Source organism: Rhinichthys klamathensis, unplaced genomic scaffold, assembly GCF_029890125.1.
Source record: "Rhinichthys klamathensis goyatoka isolate OS25496 unplaced genomic scaffold, OSU_Roscu_1.1 h1tg000434l_1, whole genome shotgun sequence".
Classification (NCBI taxonomy): Eukaryota; Metazoa; Chordata; class Actinopteri; order Cypriniformes; family Leuciscidae; genus Rhinichthys; species Rhinichthys klamathensis.
The window spans coordinates 36,211-54,754 of NW_026606930.1; the positions used below are offsets into that span (position 1 = coordinate 36,211).

At 39.9% G+C, this 18,544-nt stretch overlaps 1 protein-coding gene and 1 long non-coding RNA gene across 3 annotated transcripts in view; both read left to right on the top strand.

The window, feature by feature from the left end:
• The window catches only part of LOC130071250 (intermembrane lipid transfer protein VPS13B-like), a 117,797-nt gene that overhangs the window by 30,289 nt on the left and 68,964 nt on the right, over positions 1-18,544 (top strand). The window contains exons 7-8 of the mRNA XM_056235946.1: positions 480-1,164; positions 4,030-4,167. Of these exons, the coding sequence (XP_056091921.1) occupies positions 480-1,164; positions 4,030-4,167 (823 nt within the window). The remainder of the gene's footprint in view (positions 1-479; positions 1,165-4,029; positions 4,168-18,544) is intronic.
• On the top strand, positions 5,941-10,177 carry LOC130071251 (uncharacterized). Of its 2 annotated transcripts, none has more exons than XR_008803986.1 (3): positions 5,941-6,037; positions 6,510-6,651; positions 10,151-10,177. It is a non-coding gene; the product is annotated as an uncharacterized LOC130071251 (long non-coding RNA). The 2 variants fall into 2 exon arrangements; XR_008803985.1 differs by having other exon boundaries at positions 10,156-10,174.

Below are 18,544 nucleotides of genomic sequence, written 5' to 3' on the forward strand. Positions count from 1 at the left end.
ACTTTTTTAAAAGTTTTTTAAAACCTGAGTGCTGTGTTTCTAGAATGGTCTAAGACCTCAAAAACGTTCTAGTGCATGTTTACATAGAAAAACATGTTCTGCGTGAATATCTACAGTTTTTCATTATTATTTTTTATGTCAGTAACAGAAAAATGTAGATTGGTCTAATTTGAATCTGAAAACTAAGACTGCTAGTTGGTCTGACTAGTTCTCAAAGGGAGGTTGCACTGGTCTTTTCTTCTCTATTGTGCCGTATATCCGAGTGAAACGAGAGAAGAGAGGCTGCAAGAGGAAGTTATTCTTATTCAAGATTAACAGGAACATGAATTTAACACAATAATGATAAATAATCATTTAGAATAAATACAGCAATATTCTATTAAAAAACATTGATTTCATGGTTACTTTAAGACACATTCTGTGCATATGCAGATGAATAAGTTCAGATTGTGATATCACCTGTGTATGTGTGTGTTCAGGTGTGTGGCCGTCCTCCGCAGGCCGCCGCGGTCTCGGGCTCGGTGGAGAGTGTGTGTGGCATCAGCGCCCCCTGTGGGCAGGACAGTGGCTTCGGCAGCGACAGCGCCCGCCTGCGGATGGTTCAGATGGAGCGTCAGAGCGGCGCGGGTCAGTACCGGCTCGCCCGGCCCTCGCAGCAGCCCAGCATCACCAAGAACCTCCGCTTCGTCCCGTTCGACGTGTTCCTCACCGCCGGCCGCATCTCTCTGATGACGTACGCGACGCTGCCCGCGGCAAATCCCCCCGCGGCAAATCCTCCCTCGGCTAACGCTCCCGCGGCTAATCCTCCCGCGGCTAACGCTCCCGCGGCTAACGTGCCGGAGGACGAGACGACCCGCGACTGCAGCCTGTCCTCGCTGACGGCTGACGACCTGCTGAATGCTAACGCTAGCGCTGCCGGCGGGTGGCCGGGGCTCCTGGGCGTTCCGGCTCCGGGCCGCTCGTCTGCGCGTCAGGCTCTGGGAGTGACGGTGGTGAGACAGCCGGGCCGGAGAGGAGCCCGAGACTCACGCCTGCAGCCGCTGCTGTTCCTGCAGCTCAACCAGCCCTCCGTCCTCATGCACACACACACTCACACACAGCGGCTGGAGCTCTCGCTGTTCGACCTCGCGCTCAAGGGGGCCGCCAGCGACTACAGGAGTCTTGGTGAGTGACACACACACACACACTCACACACACACAAGTCAAGTCACCTTTATTTATATAGCGCTTTTTACAAGACAGAGTGTTTCAGAGCAGCTTTACAGAGATAACAGGAACATAATGCAACAAAGTTTGTTTCCAGAAGAGAATACCGTCACAGTCCAGCTTAAGTAAGTTCAGTGATGCTTCATTTTTTTCATAAAGTTATTAATTTAGTTAATAAATATATAGCCGCTCTGGAGAAAACCGTGATGTCATCGTCCAGCTCAGTTCAGTTCTCATATAATGCTGTCAATGCAGGAGATCAATAATATTGCTGGATATTAAATGTTGGATATTAAAAACTAAGCAGCCAAAAGCCAAAGGCGACAGTGAAGGAACCGAAACTCCATCAGTGACAGAATGGAGAAACCCTCGTGAGAAACCAGACTCAGTCGCTCAGTTCTCCTCTGGCCAACGAGCCAACAGTGTGTGCTTACAGGTCAGAGGTCAGAGGTCAGATTGGATCAGAACATTCAGAATATTATCCAGTTCCCTCTGGTTGAAGATCAGAGTCACTATGGAGACGAGTTTGTTGAGGATCAGTGCCGATGGCTGTCGTGTCGATGAGGCCTTACAGGGGAGAGTCTAGATGACTCAATCTCTGCTGACACTTCAGGGATGCGTTGTGGTCGTGTCTAGACGCAGGTCCTGAATCTTTAATAGGGAGCCAATGCAGTGTTGACAGAACCGGGCTAATATGGTCATACTTCCTGGTTCTGGTTAGCCTGGTTAAAACCAGAGCATTCTCAGTTGTAACTGAGTTAGGGTCTGGCAAAGCTCCATAGACAAATCATTTCCAGAGGGGCGTCACCAACGGACCAACTCAAATGCCTCTTGGCGCAATTGGATAGACCTAAAACCAATCAGAGCGATGAAGGACATGACGTATGCAGAGCGACGGAGAAACATCTGAGACTCGGACAGCAATTCTGTTTATGATTTCAAGGAAAATTATGTAGCAATGGCTTCTGACGACTTTTGCCGGTTTTGTAAAAGAAATATGATAATAGCTGGTGTCCACCGCCACTCCAGCAAAATTTTTACAACATTTGGAAAAACCAATAGCATCTCAGACCGTTTGAAACATCTCGGATTGACGGTCGAACAGAAAACATCAAGATCTGATCGCATTTGCCCCCGTTGTAAGGCATTTATATTGCGATTAGAACGTGATTTGCCAGTGTATAGGTCATGGTTAAAGGACGAGCAAGGCGGGGAAGCGACGGGATCGACAGATGCCGTTGAAAAAAGACAACGTGAGTCTACTCTGTCAAAAACACAGAGGGATTTAAAAAAGTTTCGGCCAAACACTCCAAGTCCTGGTTGACCGAATATTGCTAGGAGGAGTATTACGGAGGTAACACATCTTTTTTAGATATGAAGGCTTCGAGTGCTGTTCTTTGCTCGGGTTTTAACGAAAATGATAATTTTAAATCGCTTGACACAGACGCGATAGCTGATTCAAACGAGTGATGTTCCACGGCGGCATCCATCTTTGTAATGCACAAAATCTGCTTCACCGTCGCTGCTCTGTCGTCATCGTGTAAAGGCCGCCCCAACGTTTCTGATTGGTGCCGCGATTTCGACGGATTGGAAATGGGTTTCAATGGGCTCTTTGCCAGACTAACTTTCAGAGCAAATCTAAATTTGCCGGAAGTTGTCTGGGCTTTCCCAGGCTAGGTTCTGGTAAGAACTCGAGGTGCTGCGAGGGGTGGTGATGGCGCAGTGGATAAAACACATGCCTTTGGTGTGAGAGACCCGGGTTCGAATCCACTGTGAGACACCAATGTGTCCCTGAGCAAGACACTTAACCCCTAGTTGCTCCAGAGGCGTGCGACCTCTGACATATATAGCAATTGTAAGTCGCTTTGGATAAAAGCGTCAGCTAAATGAATAAATGTAAATGTAAAGGAACAGTGCATGATTCGGGCAGCATTACAAGTCAGATTGGATCGGAACATTTAGAGTATTTTTTGGAAGTCCAAGTATGCACGCCGGTCTTAAGACCGTTGGCCAGAGGAGAACTGGCCCCCCGACTGAGTCTGGTTTCTCCCAAGGTTTTTTCTCCATTCTGTCACCTGATGGAGTTTTGGTTCCTTGCCACTGTTGCCTTGGCTTTTGGCTTGCTTAGTTGGGGACATTTAACATTTAATATTCAATAATATTATTGATCTGCCTTACTTAAGGTGGACGTTGACGCAATTTCTTTTAGAAACAAACTTTGTTATATTGTTTTCATGTTATCACTGTGAAGCGCTTTGATACAATCTGTATTGTAAAAAGCGCTATATAAATAAAGGTGACTTGACTTGACTTAAATGTAAATGTAAATGCTGCGTTTTGGACCAGCTGTAGTTTGTTTATTAAGCGTGCAGGGCAACCACCCAGTAGAGCATTACAATAATCTACACACACACACACACACACTCATACACACACACACACACACTCACACAGCCACACACACACACACACACATACACACACACACACACACACACACACACACACACACACTCACACAGCCACTCATTCACACACACACACACACACACACACACTCACTCATTCACACACACACACACACACACACACTCACTCACACACACACACTCACTCACTCTCACACACACTCACACACACACACACACACACACACACACACACTCCATCTCTCTCTCTCTCTCTCTCAATTCAATTCAATTAAAAAATTGCTTTATTGGCATGGCTGTACATCATACAATATTGCCAATCTCTCCATCTCTTTCTTACACACACACACACACACTCCATCTCTCTCTCTCTCTCTCTCTCTCTCTCTCTCAGACGCAGGGAAGTCTCTCCCCGAGGCCTTGGACTACAGTGTGTTCTGGCTGCAGACGGTGGCAGGAGAAGCTGATGGTCGCACAGGAATCCCTCCTCCACTCCTGTCTGTGGTCGTCAGAGACTTCCTGAGTGGACCAGGTGAGTTCAGACGGGAGAGTGTGTGTGTGTGTGTGTGTGTGTGTCTGAGTGGACCAGGTGAGTTTAGACGGGAGAGTGTGTGTGTGTGTGTGTGTGTCTGAGTGGACCAGGTGAGTTCAGACGGGAGAGTGTGTGTTTGTGTGTGTGTGTGTGTGTCTGAGCGGACCAGGTGAGTTCAGACGGGAGAGTGTGTGTGTGTGTGTGTGTGTGTGTCTGAGTGGACCAGGTGAGTTCAGACGGGAGAGTGTGTGTGTGTGTCTGAGCGGACCAGGTGAGTTCAGACGGGAGAGTGTGTGTTTGTGTGTGTGTGTGTGTGTGCGTTGGTGCGACCGGATTATGAGGACAAAAACCATGGATACATACCGACTCTATGAGGACATACCGTAACTACGAGGACAGCACTACTGTCCTCATAAGTCGAGCAGTGTAGAAAGGCTTATCAGGCTGCGCCTAACCACCTCCCGCTTTTTCTCAATATGTCCTTATAAATCCGTTGTACCCGTTTTTCAGTGTGTGCCAGAGTATGCTCAGAGTGTATAATCTCCCTCTATGTGAAATTCGACGCTACTGCAGTATCATACACATTTCATACACCCAGACCACGCCCAAGCGCGATTCATTGGTGGAACGCTGGAATCCTCGTCAGTGATTGGCTGCTGGAATCCTCGTCAGTGATTGGCTGCTGGAATCCTCGTCAGTGATTGGCTGCATTTCACATCCGTCAAAGTCAGCGCGCCTGCGCCTCTGATCTTCTATCGCAGACGTGTGGTGTGACGGTGTGATTAATCAGAAGATTAATCATCATCATGAAAGATTAATTAGCAGAATTCGAGCGAAGTTGACGAGCTATAGTGGGAGATTTTCACTTTATCACGAGGAAGGTAAGTGCGTTTATTTATATATTCTACCTTTATGGAGTTAAGTGTCATGAGTCAGACAGTTTTTAATAACGTTAGTTACATTACTTTAAACGTGGCCACTAAACGTGGCTAATATAAGTCCATAAGCAGTTGGATACTAGTATTAGTATTAGTTGATGAAAGATACATCTCCATGGATGCTTGAGAGAATTAATTTACATTTTGAAATAAATCAAATCTATGTTGTCATCGTGATGACTGGTAAAGTTGGTGGATGAATTTACAGTTTAATACAGTAAGATACAGAAATATATTAAATAAACAGAAACGAGACTAATGTAAAAGTATACTTTCATTAATGTAACGTTACTGTCATTAGAATGACTTGCCAAAATTATCTGGTTGATTCATTTTAGGGCTGGATATTAGCAGACATTTTATGATTCCATTCAATTTTAATTCACGTGCTTTCGATTCTATTTCCAATTCGATTTTACATTTATTATTTTAATGTAAATCAGGTGTAATACATGTAACATTTTCTAAAACTTTCTCTCTATAGTTAATTTTTCTAAGTAACGAGTTTAGCTTCATTTGATCTGAGGCGCCACATTAAAGAGTGATAAAATGGTATTAAAATGGACTGAATTTGAAATCGGAGACTGTTTCTTATCAAAAGTAACAAGCCTCAAAACCTCACTGATCAACTATTTCTGTGTAAAATGTTGTATTTATTGATATAGACTACAGTCTGACAATAATGTACTGCATATAAAGCATATCTATCTATCTATCTATCTATCTATCTATCTATCTATCTATATATCTATATATATATATATTTATATATTTATATATTTATAAATACATACTAATTATGTTGTCTGGAATGTTTTCAGTCAACATTTTAAGAAAGAAGAGAATAAAACCTGAGCAGGATGCAAAAGAACACATATTGTCGGGCAAAGACAAAGCCTTCATTGAGGGACGACAAATCAACACATTCAAAGGTAAATTGTGCACCACAAGGCAATTTGACTATGTTCAGACTGCAGGCAAATCAAATCATAAAGTAGGCATGCACTTGTAAGAATTAAAAGTAGGCCTATTGCTGGCAGTCTGGACATGATCTTTCAAATTCACACATTTTACCCTTGGGTAAGCCGCTCATTTTCATAAAGGTTAAGAGATGAAAAAAAAAAAACTTTAAACAATTTTTTTATAATTATTATTTTAAAATAAATACATAAAACTATGTATACAGAGAATAGTGTAACCAAATTCAACTAGTAGGCTATATCACAGTGAAAACCAATGCTTGATTATTTTTTTTATTTTTTTTATTTCCTGCACCTCATATTACATTACACAGTTTTACAGGATTTAACTCTTTAAAAGGATAGGTTGGTTAGCTGTGTAACATATAGGTGCACTTGGATTCATGTTTTATTTGTATTATTATATATTTTTTTGCCCTTTTAGGGAGAGGTGTGTTTGCACTTGAGCACATTGAACCATCCACCTTTGTTGTTGAATACCGTGGGATTCTCTCTCAAAGTAAACATGTTAAAGATGTTCAAGGCAACTACTTGTTTGACTTCACATGGAATGGAACACGTTATTGGTAAGCTGGCTGTTTCTTTTTTGGTTTATTTATTTTTGGTTCATATTCAGAGCAAACTAGTTGCATGTCATTCTAATAAAAACAGTTATGATTATGATTTATTATTATTACTATTATTATTACAATATAGGGCTGCACGATTTGGGGAAAATGTCATTGTGATTATTGAGGTCAATATTGCAATTGGAATATGCGATTGCGATATAATAAACAAATGGTTTCATGAGTCAACTTGCTAGGTTCTAAAGCAAAATGCACACACAGATTAGTGATAATTCTGAAATGTGTATTTCTCAACTCAAACTAGCAACAACAACTAAATGATTGATAACATCTAAGCCATTGATGTCTGGATAAAAATTAATCCACCCCCATTTAAAACATTAATTAGAGCCATCCAACATTACAGTGATTCCATCATTACAATTGAAAGCTATAATTTTTTTTTTAAACATTTATTAGACGTCAAAAAATATAACAGCTTTTAATTTAAGTGAACTTCAAATAATCCTCACATAAACCCATTATAAATGACATGTCATATTTACCTGTGCCCTTCCTGTCTAACAGGTATGCAGAAATTTAATAAAGTTATCAAACAGTCTGCGACTCTGCGCTGCATAAATAATAAATAGACTAATCCTTATTAAAGCTACATAAGTTCTTTAGTCAAGAGCAGTGAGTAATTTTCTCTGTCCCCTTTGTTCTGTGATTAACTTTACTGACAGAAAGCTTTGGCTGCTGGCCCTTTAAGAGCAGCCGCTGCTGACAGAGACACGGATCTCACATGCGCCTCATCCTCTCACAACTCTATACGTCCATCATAAGACTGCTCTTATGTTATGAAGATACTCGACAAACGACATTTTGGCATAATTGTGTGTGTTGTTGTTCGTTCAAGCGCGAAAGAGAACTGTATTCTGGCGCGTCTTTCTGTGAGTCACAGTCGGACATTCAGCGCGCTCTCTTTTGACTTGTCTCGCATGAATGGTTTTAAGCAATCGCATGAGAGCATTATCATGTAACACTAGCCAAAGGATGACAAAAAATAACAGATGCTGCGTTAATTGCGTTAACAGCCCATTGTTTATTTTACATAAAATCGCAGCATTTTGCACCATATAATCGCACAGGCTTGACATCGCGATTACGATTGCGATAAGATTAATCGTGCCGCACTATTACAATAGCAGATTTGCTAGGGTTCTCATAACATTAGGAACTTATTAGTTAGTGATAATCAATAACATGGTTATTGTTCAACTGGGGTATTTTTTTTACCTTAAGTGGATCATCTGACCTATTAAATTCTTAGGAAGTCAAGTTAACTTTCACAATGTGTATTTGAATATAGGTTAAATAGGCCAAGGTTAGCCTAACCCAGTGGTTCTCAAACTTTTTCGGTCATTCCCCACTTTGGACAAGGGGGAATTTTCAAGCCCCACTGCCCCCATCGCCCCGACACAATGCTAATGAAATACGTAACAAGCTTAAAATGTTCCAATTTATTGAAGTAACAAGTAGTATCAGTATAGTAACAAGTTGTATCTAAATACAAACTAACTATCTACATCAGTGGTCTCAAACTCGCGGTCCGCGGGCCATTTGCGGCCCGCAGGGTGATATTTTGTGGCCCCCTACTTGACATTAAAGTTTAATGTTAGTGCGGCCCGTCGTTGCGTGTGCCGCGTTTAAAAAAAAAAAAAAAAATGTATCCCTTATGGGCTACCATAGATAGTCTCGTGACACGGTGGGTTTGTTGTCAATAGTTGTCATAGACAACCGCGAAGTACAAACATACTGCGCCTGGAAAAAATGAGCGCGTCGCTTCAATTATGAGCGCGCTTGCCGCGCGCCTACATTTGAAATAACGAACTTGAGCGCGCAAAATATGTGAGCGCGATATGTGAACGGCCCCTTGGCGAGCTAACACCAATCAGGCCACGAGCTACTGGTAGCTCGCGAGCGACGTGTTGGAGAGAGACCCTGCTTTAAAACAATGTGAGAATAATCATTTTGAGCTTGTAATATGTGTCCAACAGGTTGATAAGAAGGTTTGCTTTGATTTGTGCAGTCAGTAATTTGAGACACTATACATGTGTAGAAAGAATTCAATAAGATGGGCAGACATGACTGCAAATATTTGTATTTCAAAAGCAATAATTGTTTTTCTAAGTATAATAAAAGGAAATGTGCCTTCCAAAAAAAAAAAAAAACATTCAATATCATTAATGTGTTGTATAAAGAAAATAAAAAGGACATAAGCAAATATAAATATCACAAATATGTGTTATAGACAAAGAAAGTTTGTAAAAATGAACTTCAACTGTCAGAAGGACAGCTCATAAAGAACCAATCATGTACAGAAAGGAATGTTCAAATTCAGAGGAACAGTTCAGAAGAAACGTTAATAATAAATATTGAGAAGATTGGATCAGTTGTGCTCCTTTTTTGGAATACTTGAATACTATTTTTTTGTGGAATCCTTGATGCGGCCCAGCCTAACCCCGACTCTACCTCCAGCGGCCCCCAGTTAAGTTGAGTTTGAGACCCCTGATCTACATCAAATAACAGCAAGTTCAAAAATAAAGAAAATGAAGTGCATCTGTGTCATAACTTGCATAAAATTCAAAAATAGAGAAAATAAAAGTGCCTCAAAAATAAAAAAGAAATAAAAGTGCCACTTTGCAATCTGTTAAAAAAGAAAAGAAGAGAAATACATTTGGCAAGACAGGTCTATTTATCCCTGCATTAGTGACTGCAATGAGCCTGTTTTGCATTGCACAATTTCTCAAAGCAGGGTTGCAGGCTTGATACTGCCACTCTCAAATCATGTTCAATGTTCAGAGAAATTTCATGTCTTGTCGTAAGCCACAACATAATGACGTCACATATTTTCCAACCCAGCCCTCAGCCCCCACTTACGCATGAAACAGCTTCCAGCGCGCCTGGCCATCGGCGCGAAACATAGGCTACATATCTATGGGCGCAAAAGTTTGTTCCGCTACAATTAATATGCCGACGTCACGTCAATCATTATTTTGGGGGTGGGGAGGGGAATTCCTGTTACTTGTTGTCGCCCCCGGGGGTGATCGGTCTAATAAGCGGCAAGACACAGCTATAAGGACGGTTTGCTCTCACACGCGCTGCATTAATAGTCACACACAGCGCGCGCAGTCACTCTCTACTCTAGTGCGCGGTCTTGCTCCAGATTCCGGGAGATTGGATCTCATTTGCGGGCGTCAAGGAGCCGCTATCAATATGCGGGAGACTCCCGGAACTTCCGGGACATTTGGGATGTCTGGATAAAGATATAAAGGCATAAAAAGGAAAATTTCCTCCCGTTTGGCGCGCCCCACCTGTCACGTCTCTATTCCCCACCAGTGGGGCGCGCCCCACACTTTGAGAACCGCTGGCCTAACCCAAATGTTCAGTTAGAACCGTATGTTTCAGTGTGTGTCTATGTTTTAAGTTTCTTACTGCACTATTTTTATCACAGCATAGATGCAACAAAAGAGGACGGTGGAGGAATGATGATGACAAAAATCCAAATTGCAAAGTCAAGACAATCATTGTTGACGGAAGGCCACACCTGTGTCTGTTTAGTATAAGACATATCTTTCCAGATGAGGAGGTCACATACAACTATGGGGATTCCTCTTGGCCTTCGCGTTTAAGGGTGAGTCTCTTAAAGACTTTATCACTGAAAGTCAACCATGTTCTGTATTTCATGAATGTTAGTTTTTTATATGATGCAGATTATTTAAAAAAATTCTGCACGTCTGCTTTGTCCATGACGGAGCCATGAAAGGGACACTAGATATTTAGTCTTTGGTTGATACTAGAATTAGTTGCGGTGACCAATTGGCAAGCATCCTTGCCTCAGTGTTGTACCTGTCTTTCTCATAATTACAGGAATTGTGTGACGAGACATCAGTGGCTGTGACTGAATGCAGTGTGAATCCTTCCTCATCAGTGAAACAGAAAGTAAGTGAGCGCATGTTCCTTCATTGTTTTCTTCTCTTTGACACAGGCAATGTTAAGTGTAGGATGGTTGGGCATCATGCTAGACTGGTTGACGTGGACTGTCGTCTTAAAGACGCTGTTGTGACGTCTCAAATTTGAGTAAAATGTACATTGCTCGGTTCATTCATTTTCATAACTCGTGCGTTGGGGGATGGGCATGACACTGACCTGAAATATAAGGACAGTTCTCCACTACGAGGACCATCATGTCAGGGTTAGGGTTTGTGGAAAAGATGTTGCTTTGGGTACAGTTGGTACTCAACACGAATAATACTTTTACCGCTCCCGTGGCGGTAAAATTCGGATGTGTATTTGCTGCCTTTTACCGCTAAGAGGCGCTACAATCACAGACTTTGAAAGGTGTCAGTTTATTCTCTCTATTGCGTAATCTACCGCCGCGCCGCGACTCATTCAGAGCGATTGAAAGCTGGTAACAGATGAATTCAAGTGAAACATTGTAGTTAAACGAATTCATAATCACAATACTGAAATTAAATTGAATAAATAGTGAAAACATTACAACATAAAACATTGCAACAGAAATATATTAGGCTATCAATGAGGGTCTGGAAGAGCATAAGACGTAATTTAATAGCGTTCAGACGGTAGCTCAGTGGTTAACGCAACATGAGCCTCACGGAGCTTCAAGCGATCCGAGATCGAATCTCAATGTAGCCAACATGCTGTTGGCCGACTTCATTTGTGTTTTACCGTTCTTGATGCTTAAATAGGTAACTGTTTATTAGCGACTTCATTAACTGTTTATTTATTTAATGTCAAGCGTTTTGTTTAATTATCAATGCCACATTAACGTAAATTTGCTACATTCCATGTAGAGCCGCTGCACGACAAAACTGATGAGAGAAATGAAAATAAATAAAAAAAGAAAGCTGATCGCGTCAGAAAATGAAAATAATGAAGCTCGTCTTTAATCTGCTAAATTATTGTTTTGTGAATCATTCACGAAATTGAGTTGACTGACAGTGAGTGATACCTGGCCATAGCAACGGGAGAAATTTTTCAAAACAGATCCATACATTGAACAAATCAGAAAAGACTGATTTTGTTGACTTGACAGACTAACTAAATAGTATTACTTTCAATATAAAAACAAATGAAAATGTAAAAGAACACTACAATTAATTAAGTTTGAAACCCATCGCAAATTTTGAAGAATGTAAGAAACACAGAATCTTATTCTTGCAACATTTTAAATTTGTATTGCCAAAGAAATTTCAGCTAAATTAAACAATTAAAACAGTACAAAACAAAAATAGTCCAAAGCCACATAAATTAAGAACATGCGTTTTTCTTTGTCTGTCTCTCGTGCTGGATCTCTTTTTAGCAAGTTTATTTTGTCTCCCTCCCTCCCTCCAAAAAAAAAAACTGTAACAAATTATTTAGCCTTTGTTGCTTTAAAGACAAAGCATGCCTTGTTGAATTCACCTTACAATAAAACGAGGTTGATCGCAAATTAAAGAGCTCTGTATCTGCTGTGGCATGAACGTGTTTAGTCAACAGTTAATGTTTAGATAATGCCAGATTGTTGACAATCATACACAGTGCTCATTCTAAAACTCTAAAACTCTACAAAACCAGTTGAAACAACTGGATTGAACACTTTAATTGAAATTTTGTGTGAAAACTTTAAATACAAAAAATAAACTACAATATTTATAATTTAATAAGATATAGGGCCTACATTTGGACACACCGAGAGATTTATAAGAATTTAGCCTTTGCCTGCTCATTGGGCTGGCTATCCGACATCTCCATATGAAAGAGGAACATTAACACCTATTGTGCCGATAAAGCCACTGTCCCTCCAACCCCCCACAGGCTCTCTGAGACTGACTTACAACAAAAAGAAGTCGCAATTCACACTTAAACCGCTATTCTAGCATTAGACTATTAAAGTGTTGATAATGAAGGAATTAAATAATGTAAGCTACATGTAGTGATATTTCTGTCATGAAACTTTATTACTAAATATTTCATTTCAATAATTCATTCAATTTCAATAAGTTGTTCTTTTTTATTCAAATAAACCTCGAACCACAGTGCTCCGTTGTGCTGCTGTTAAACTAAATAACATTTATAGAATAATTATGAACTTAAATGAAACAATATAGCAACATTTCGACAAAAATTATTTGATCTGCTTTTACATTTTAATTCAGGGCGATTTAGCCTACATTTAATTAGAGCGAGATTTTCCCCCTTGTCCTTTCCTCGTTGGGAAGCGCTCACATCATAGCTAAACATGTTTGAGTAGATCATCTGTACCTCTCAGTTTCAGATGGATTACATAATCAGATAACATTTATTAAATATTTATACATTTAAAGGCTTTAGACATAGCCGATTTCTTATCGTGACTGAGCTGAGGCAAGTGGTTTTCGGTTCATTTTTGTGACGCGCAGTTCCCGGAGACAGAGACGAGACGACAGCTAAAATGTTGTTAGCCTAATATGAATAAAAGTTTACAGTTTTGAACTATGTAGGCAAAAAATACGGAGTAGCCTATTAAGCTATTTTAGCTGTTATGAGAAAAATAAATCCAAATGAACGCGCCGCCGTGTTTGTCGAACTCTAATTCAACATGCCAGAATAAAACCCGACTTTAGAACAATAGCGCCACTCGGCGTGGTGTGCCAAAACACTTAATTATAAACTTCAATATTTCATTCAAAATAATCTCAACGCTTTGTGACCTTTTGAAAAGCCGTGCATAGGGCCTACATTAAGGCCACTGGAACTAATGAACAACTGAAACGCTGGTTTTGATTTTATTGTTTGTCGTTTAAACGTGCCTGTTGCATATCTCTATTTTATATATTGTATATGGTATATTGGTGAAGTAGCCTATAGCCTATAGGGAATCCCAAAAATTTATATAGGCTATAGCTATTTATAAATTACGATTGGTATTATTATACAGATGTAAAGTCATTCTGTTGGATACTATTTGTTCCTGTGTAAAATGGAAATGCTTGGCAATTTTATTTTATAAATATAAGCAAAAACTATATGGTGTAACAGAGTTTTAGAATAGACAAATCTCTCTGCATTAATAATCGGATATAAAATGCATTAATAGGCTAATATAAAATTTACAAAAGTACCAAGTTTGTTCGGGATTTGAACCCGTGTCATCTAAATGATCGAACCGTAAGTTCTTCCACTCGGCCATGATTTTACTCTTTGTGAAATGACCAAACGTTTGTTTCTCCAGTGTGTTCGTTCACATGAGCGAGAAAACGTTTTATCGTTAGCATATTGTAGACCTTTTACAGTTTAAAAAAAGATGATATCTTATCTGTATGACCAAAAATTACGGAGTAGGCTAGCCTTTTAAGTTCTTTTAGCTGTAATGAGAAAAAAATTAATTCAAGTGAAAGCGCCGCCGCGTTTGTCGAACTCTAGTTCAACATGCCAGAATAAAACCCAATTTTAGAACAATGCGTAGCGCCACTCGGTGTGCCAAAACACTTAATTATAAACATCAATATTTCGTTCAAAAACATCTCAAAACGCTTTGTGACATTCTGAAAAGCCGTGAATGTATTAAGGCCACTAGAACCAGGATCGTAGCTGAAACGCGCTGCATTATCTCTCAATACAGGAGCAGAAGCGCCAGTTCAGATTGTATCGTTTGTTGTTTAAACGTGCGTGTTGCATATTTTTAAAAATATATAATATATTTGATATGGTCTATTGGTGAATTAGGCTATAGCATTGATTACTGTGGAGGGGGGAAATCCCCCACCAGCAAATCGCACCTTGTTACACAACCATGTTTTTAAAAACTCTTTCTGTAGCCTATATGGAACCCCATGAAGTTTTTTTTTCTATTTTTTTTAACATAACTGCTTTTGAAATTACGATTGGAATTATTATACAGATTGATATAAATTAAGTCAATCTGTTGGATAATATTTGTTCCTTTGTGTAAAATGGAATCGGTTCATTCATTTTCATAACTCGTGCGTTGGGGGATGGGCATGACACTGACCTGAAATATAAGGACAGTTCTCCACTACGAGGACCATCATGTCAGGGTTAGGGTTTGAGGAAAAGATGTTGCTTTGGGTATGTGTCGGCTGCTTCTTTATTGTGGGTAAGCTGTAGACCCAATATGCACACTTTTCAATCTGGATATGCTTTGTGACTTTCAGTCACAGAGACGTAAACTGTTAAGGCCCATTCACACCAACCATAACTGTGTTAGGGTCCAACCAGCAGACGGCAACGCTCTGTTTATTGTGATCGCATCTTTGACTGCCGCTTATATACTGAAGCATGTTATAGCAGAATTGATTCCGATTGGCTGTCAATTAAGCAATGTATCGCAATACAAAAATGCAACAATATATATTGTGGATAGTGACAATGTGTATTGTGGACAGTACACCCAAAATAAAAATTTCTGTGTGAGGGGAAACAATCAAGTTTACAGAGTTTAATTAGGCATTTTAATCAACAGTTAAAAAAAAGTTACCCTTTTACCACGTCTTGGAGTATCTCTATAATATCGTATCGTGTTATGTATCGAATCGTGACATGAGGGTATCGTTACACCCCTACTGCCAATGTTTCTAGCGTTTCTCAGCTGGTAAAATAGTTATGAAAGTGATTTTTTTGTTTTTGTTTCTCTGTGTTGTTATCGTGTAAGCTGTGGTGTAGACTCTGCTATTCCTTAATACTGAGAGGATTTTTTAGGCCTATAATTGAATAGATATATAGTTTTTAGTTTGAACAGGCCTTTTTTAGTTGGTAAAATTCATCCTGTCCTCAGCTAGCGGGGAGGGGTTTGCGTTTAGGGAGATTTTCTTGTCTAATATCTGCATTTTAAGGGTCATTTTAGGAGGGAAAGCATAAATAACATCCGCGTTCATACTAATTTGTTAAATGTTATGCATCAGAATGAAACCATTTTATGACAACAGCATACAATTGCTCTGTCTGATTTCAGATGACCACATCAAAGATGGTTGCAAAGAAAGGAGATTCAGCTTTGACTGGAAAGGAAATGGTATGTTGATGTTTATTATGTAATGTGTATTTGATTTATTTGACTTTATAGACAAGATCTACATGTATCAGCCTCCTCCTTACATGTTTTATATGTCTGTTTGTCCAAAAAAATGGCTTGGCCTTACATGCAAATGTCAGTATCTGCATCATTGTTAGAAACCCAGTCATACTATTGAATGGTCGTGCAACACATTTTCCCCTGAGACGAGAGAAATCCGCTATTTACCTTTTTCACTTCCTCCTAAAATCGTAATTTTACGTCATTGTAGGAGGAAGTGTAAGAGGGGGGGATTTCTGTAAAGACTACAAGCTCTAGTTCCCACCCTTTCAAACCCGCCCATAGGGGGTTGGACCTAATGCGCTAACAGACCTATCACAGATCAGTGCCGTGCGTTTGATTTCACCGGCAGAAACTTTTTCATTTCAGCGGTGCCAATTTCTACTGTACGATATCGAGATAAAAGACGGAAGGAGGAAACTTTCACGGTGAAACTAAGTCGTAGCTTTCCTTGCTGTGCTGTGGATCGTTAATCGAAACCTAGAGGACTATGGGCGCGCGCGCCGCTGTGTGAGAAATAAATAAATAAAAGTGGAACGCAGTGTGTGTGTTAAGCTCACCCTACGGTTTTGATATTTGCACTAATAAAGTGTGTAAACATTCGCTCGTTATGGATGAACAAGACAGTGAAAAACGGACGGTAAAAATGACTGAGAAAGCTGTGGAAGAACACTAGTCCAGACAACTTCATGCACGCAGGTATAAGCTATCTCAGCTAACGAGCATGATAAAGCAAATAATTAGTTCGCAAAGTAACTCTTCACTAGAAATTGTGTGAAATGATTTCCAGGCGGTAGGTAGTGGGAGTGGCCTGCGGAGCTGAGCATTGCAATGCACTATGGGGATTGTTGTCTACAATCCACAAGCACTAAAAAGTCATTTTCTGCCTTTTATCGGCCAAGAAGGACCCAAATTAGAAATGTATGCTACTATTCTACTACATATATGACCCACTTTCAATACATATTCATGTCTCAACCGGTGGAATTACCCTTTAAACAGAAAAAAGAATAAAAAAACACCATTATTAACCAGGTAATGGTCATTTCAAGTAATCGTTTCTGGTTTTTCCCCAGTTTTTGTTTTCATTCTTTGAACTGGTTCAGAGCCCTCATATTTACATAATAATAATAATTATTATTATTATATACCTGTTTGCCGTGTAGAGAAGATGAATAGTGTGTTGCTTTTTTTCCCTTAGAAAAAACAAAAATGGGCCTGGGTGAGGCTGACAGCTCCACAGGTATGTGTGTGCGCATATATTTTAGATATTTATTTGAGAAAAAGGATACATGTTGATTTTATTTTTTATCTTCCACAGTAATTCAGTGTAAAGTGGTCATTTTCATGTTACACAGGACCAGAGACTAGTTTTCCCTGTGTGCTTATCTGCTGATATTTCACATGGTCCGAAACTGTTTGGATTGTAGGGCTGGAATACATTTTAATTGTTGCTTTTTACCCCTCAGGAAAAAGCCAAATGAATCAGGATGAAACTGAGAACTCCAGAGGTATTTAAACATTTGGGTATATTAAAGTTATTCCATGTATATACATATAGGTGTATAGGTATACATATGTGTATGTATATGTTTGTTTGTTTGTTTGTTTGTTTGTTTTACAGGGACCAAATTGAGGAGAATTGCGAAAAGGCCATGGAGCCCAAATGAAGTGAATGCTGTCATGAAACATTTCAGAGTCCATATTTCAAAGGGACACCTTGCAACAAAGGCAGAGTGTGAGCAGTGCAAGACTGCAGAGGACCCTGTTCTGAGAGAAAGAACGGCCCAAAATATAAGGGATTTCGTGAGGAACCGAGGTTTGATGTTGAAAAAGAAATCTTCTTAGAGTTCTTCGAGAGATCAGTGTCGCCTTCCATTAAAGGTTGTATCAGCGATTTCAGGCCCAAAAAAGGCCCAAATATAAATGATCACATTCATCTAATTTTCCGCTAGCTGCCCGCTCCATAAGCATGCCGTCCAAAAACCGTGTCTCTGTAGGCAGCCTAGGCTCTGAGATCTGCACACAAAAGGTGGGGGTGTTGTGGTTTGAGATTTTGCGGTGATTGGTTGGAACACTGTTTATTTTGGTTTTGAGTGGTTGGTGAAACCCATTGTTTTTGTGTGCAGATCTCAGAGCCTAGGCTGCCTACAGAGAAGCGTTTTTTGGACGGCATACTTATGGGGCGGCCAGCTAGCGGATCGTTAGGAAAGATTAGATGAATGTGATCATTTATGTTTGGGCCTGAAATCGCTGATACAACCTTTAATGTCTGTGGGTTTTGTTCTCTAAAGTGTTGTTGGGCCAGAAGAGTGTTCAAGACATCCTTTTATTTACTTTTATTAAAACACTGTTTTGAAAGAAATGTACAAATACATGCATTTACTGGAAGGCAATTTAATTTGGTTTTATTTCCAGTGTGTTGCTGAGGTCATTTTGAGGCACACTCCCTCATGCACTTTAGTCCCATAATGGTTAGAGATGCACCGATTACAATTTTCTAGGCCGATTCCGAGTTTGACCTGCCGATACCGATTTTAGCCGATTCCGATTTCATTTTTTTCTAACCACTTTACAGCACACACAAATATTTATTTTCTATTTTTTTTTTTTTATAAAACACCATATACTTCTACCCAAACTGAATAATAAAAACAAGTTTAAATGGGTGAATTTTCTATAAATATGTTTGAGTCTTCTTCATTTTCTTTTCTGACATAGCCTACTCCAGTTCTTGTTAAAACACACTAGACATGCAAATTGTGCATTTTG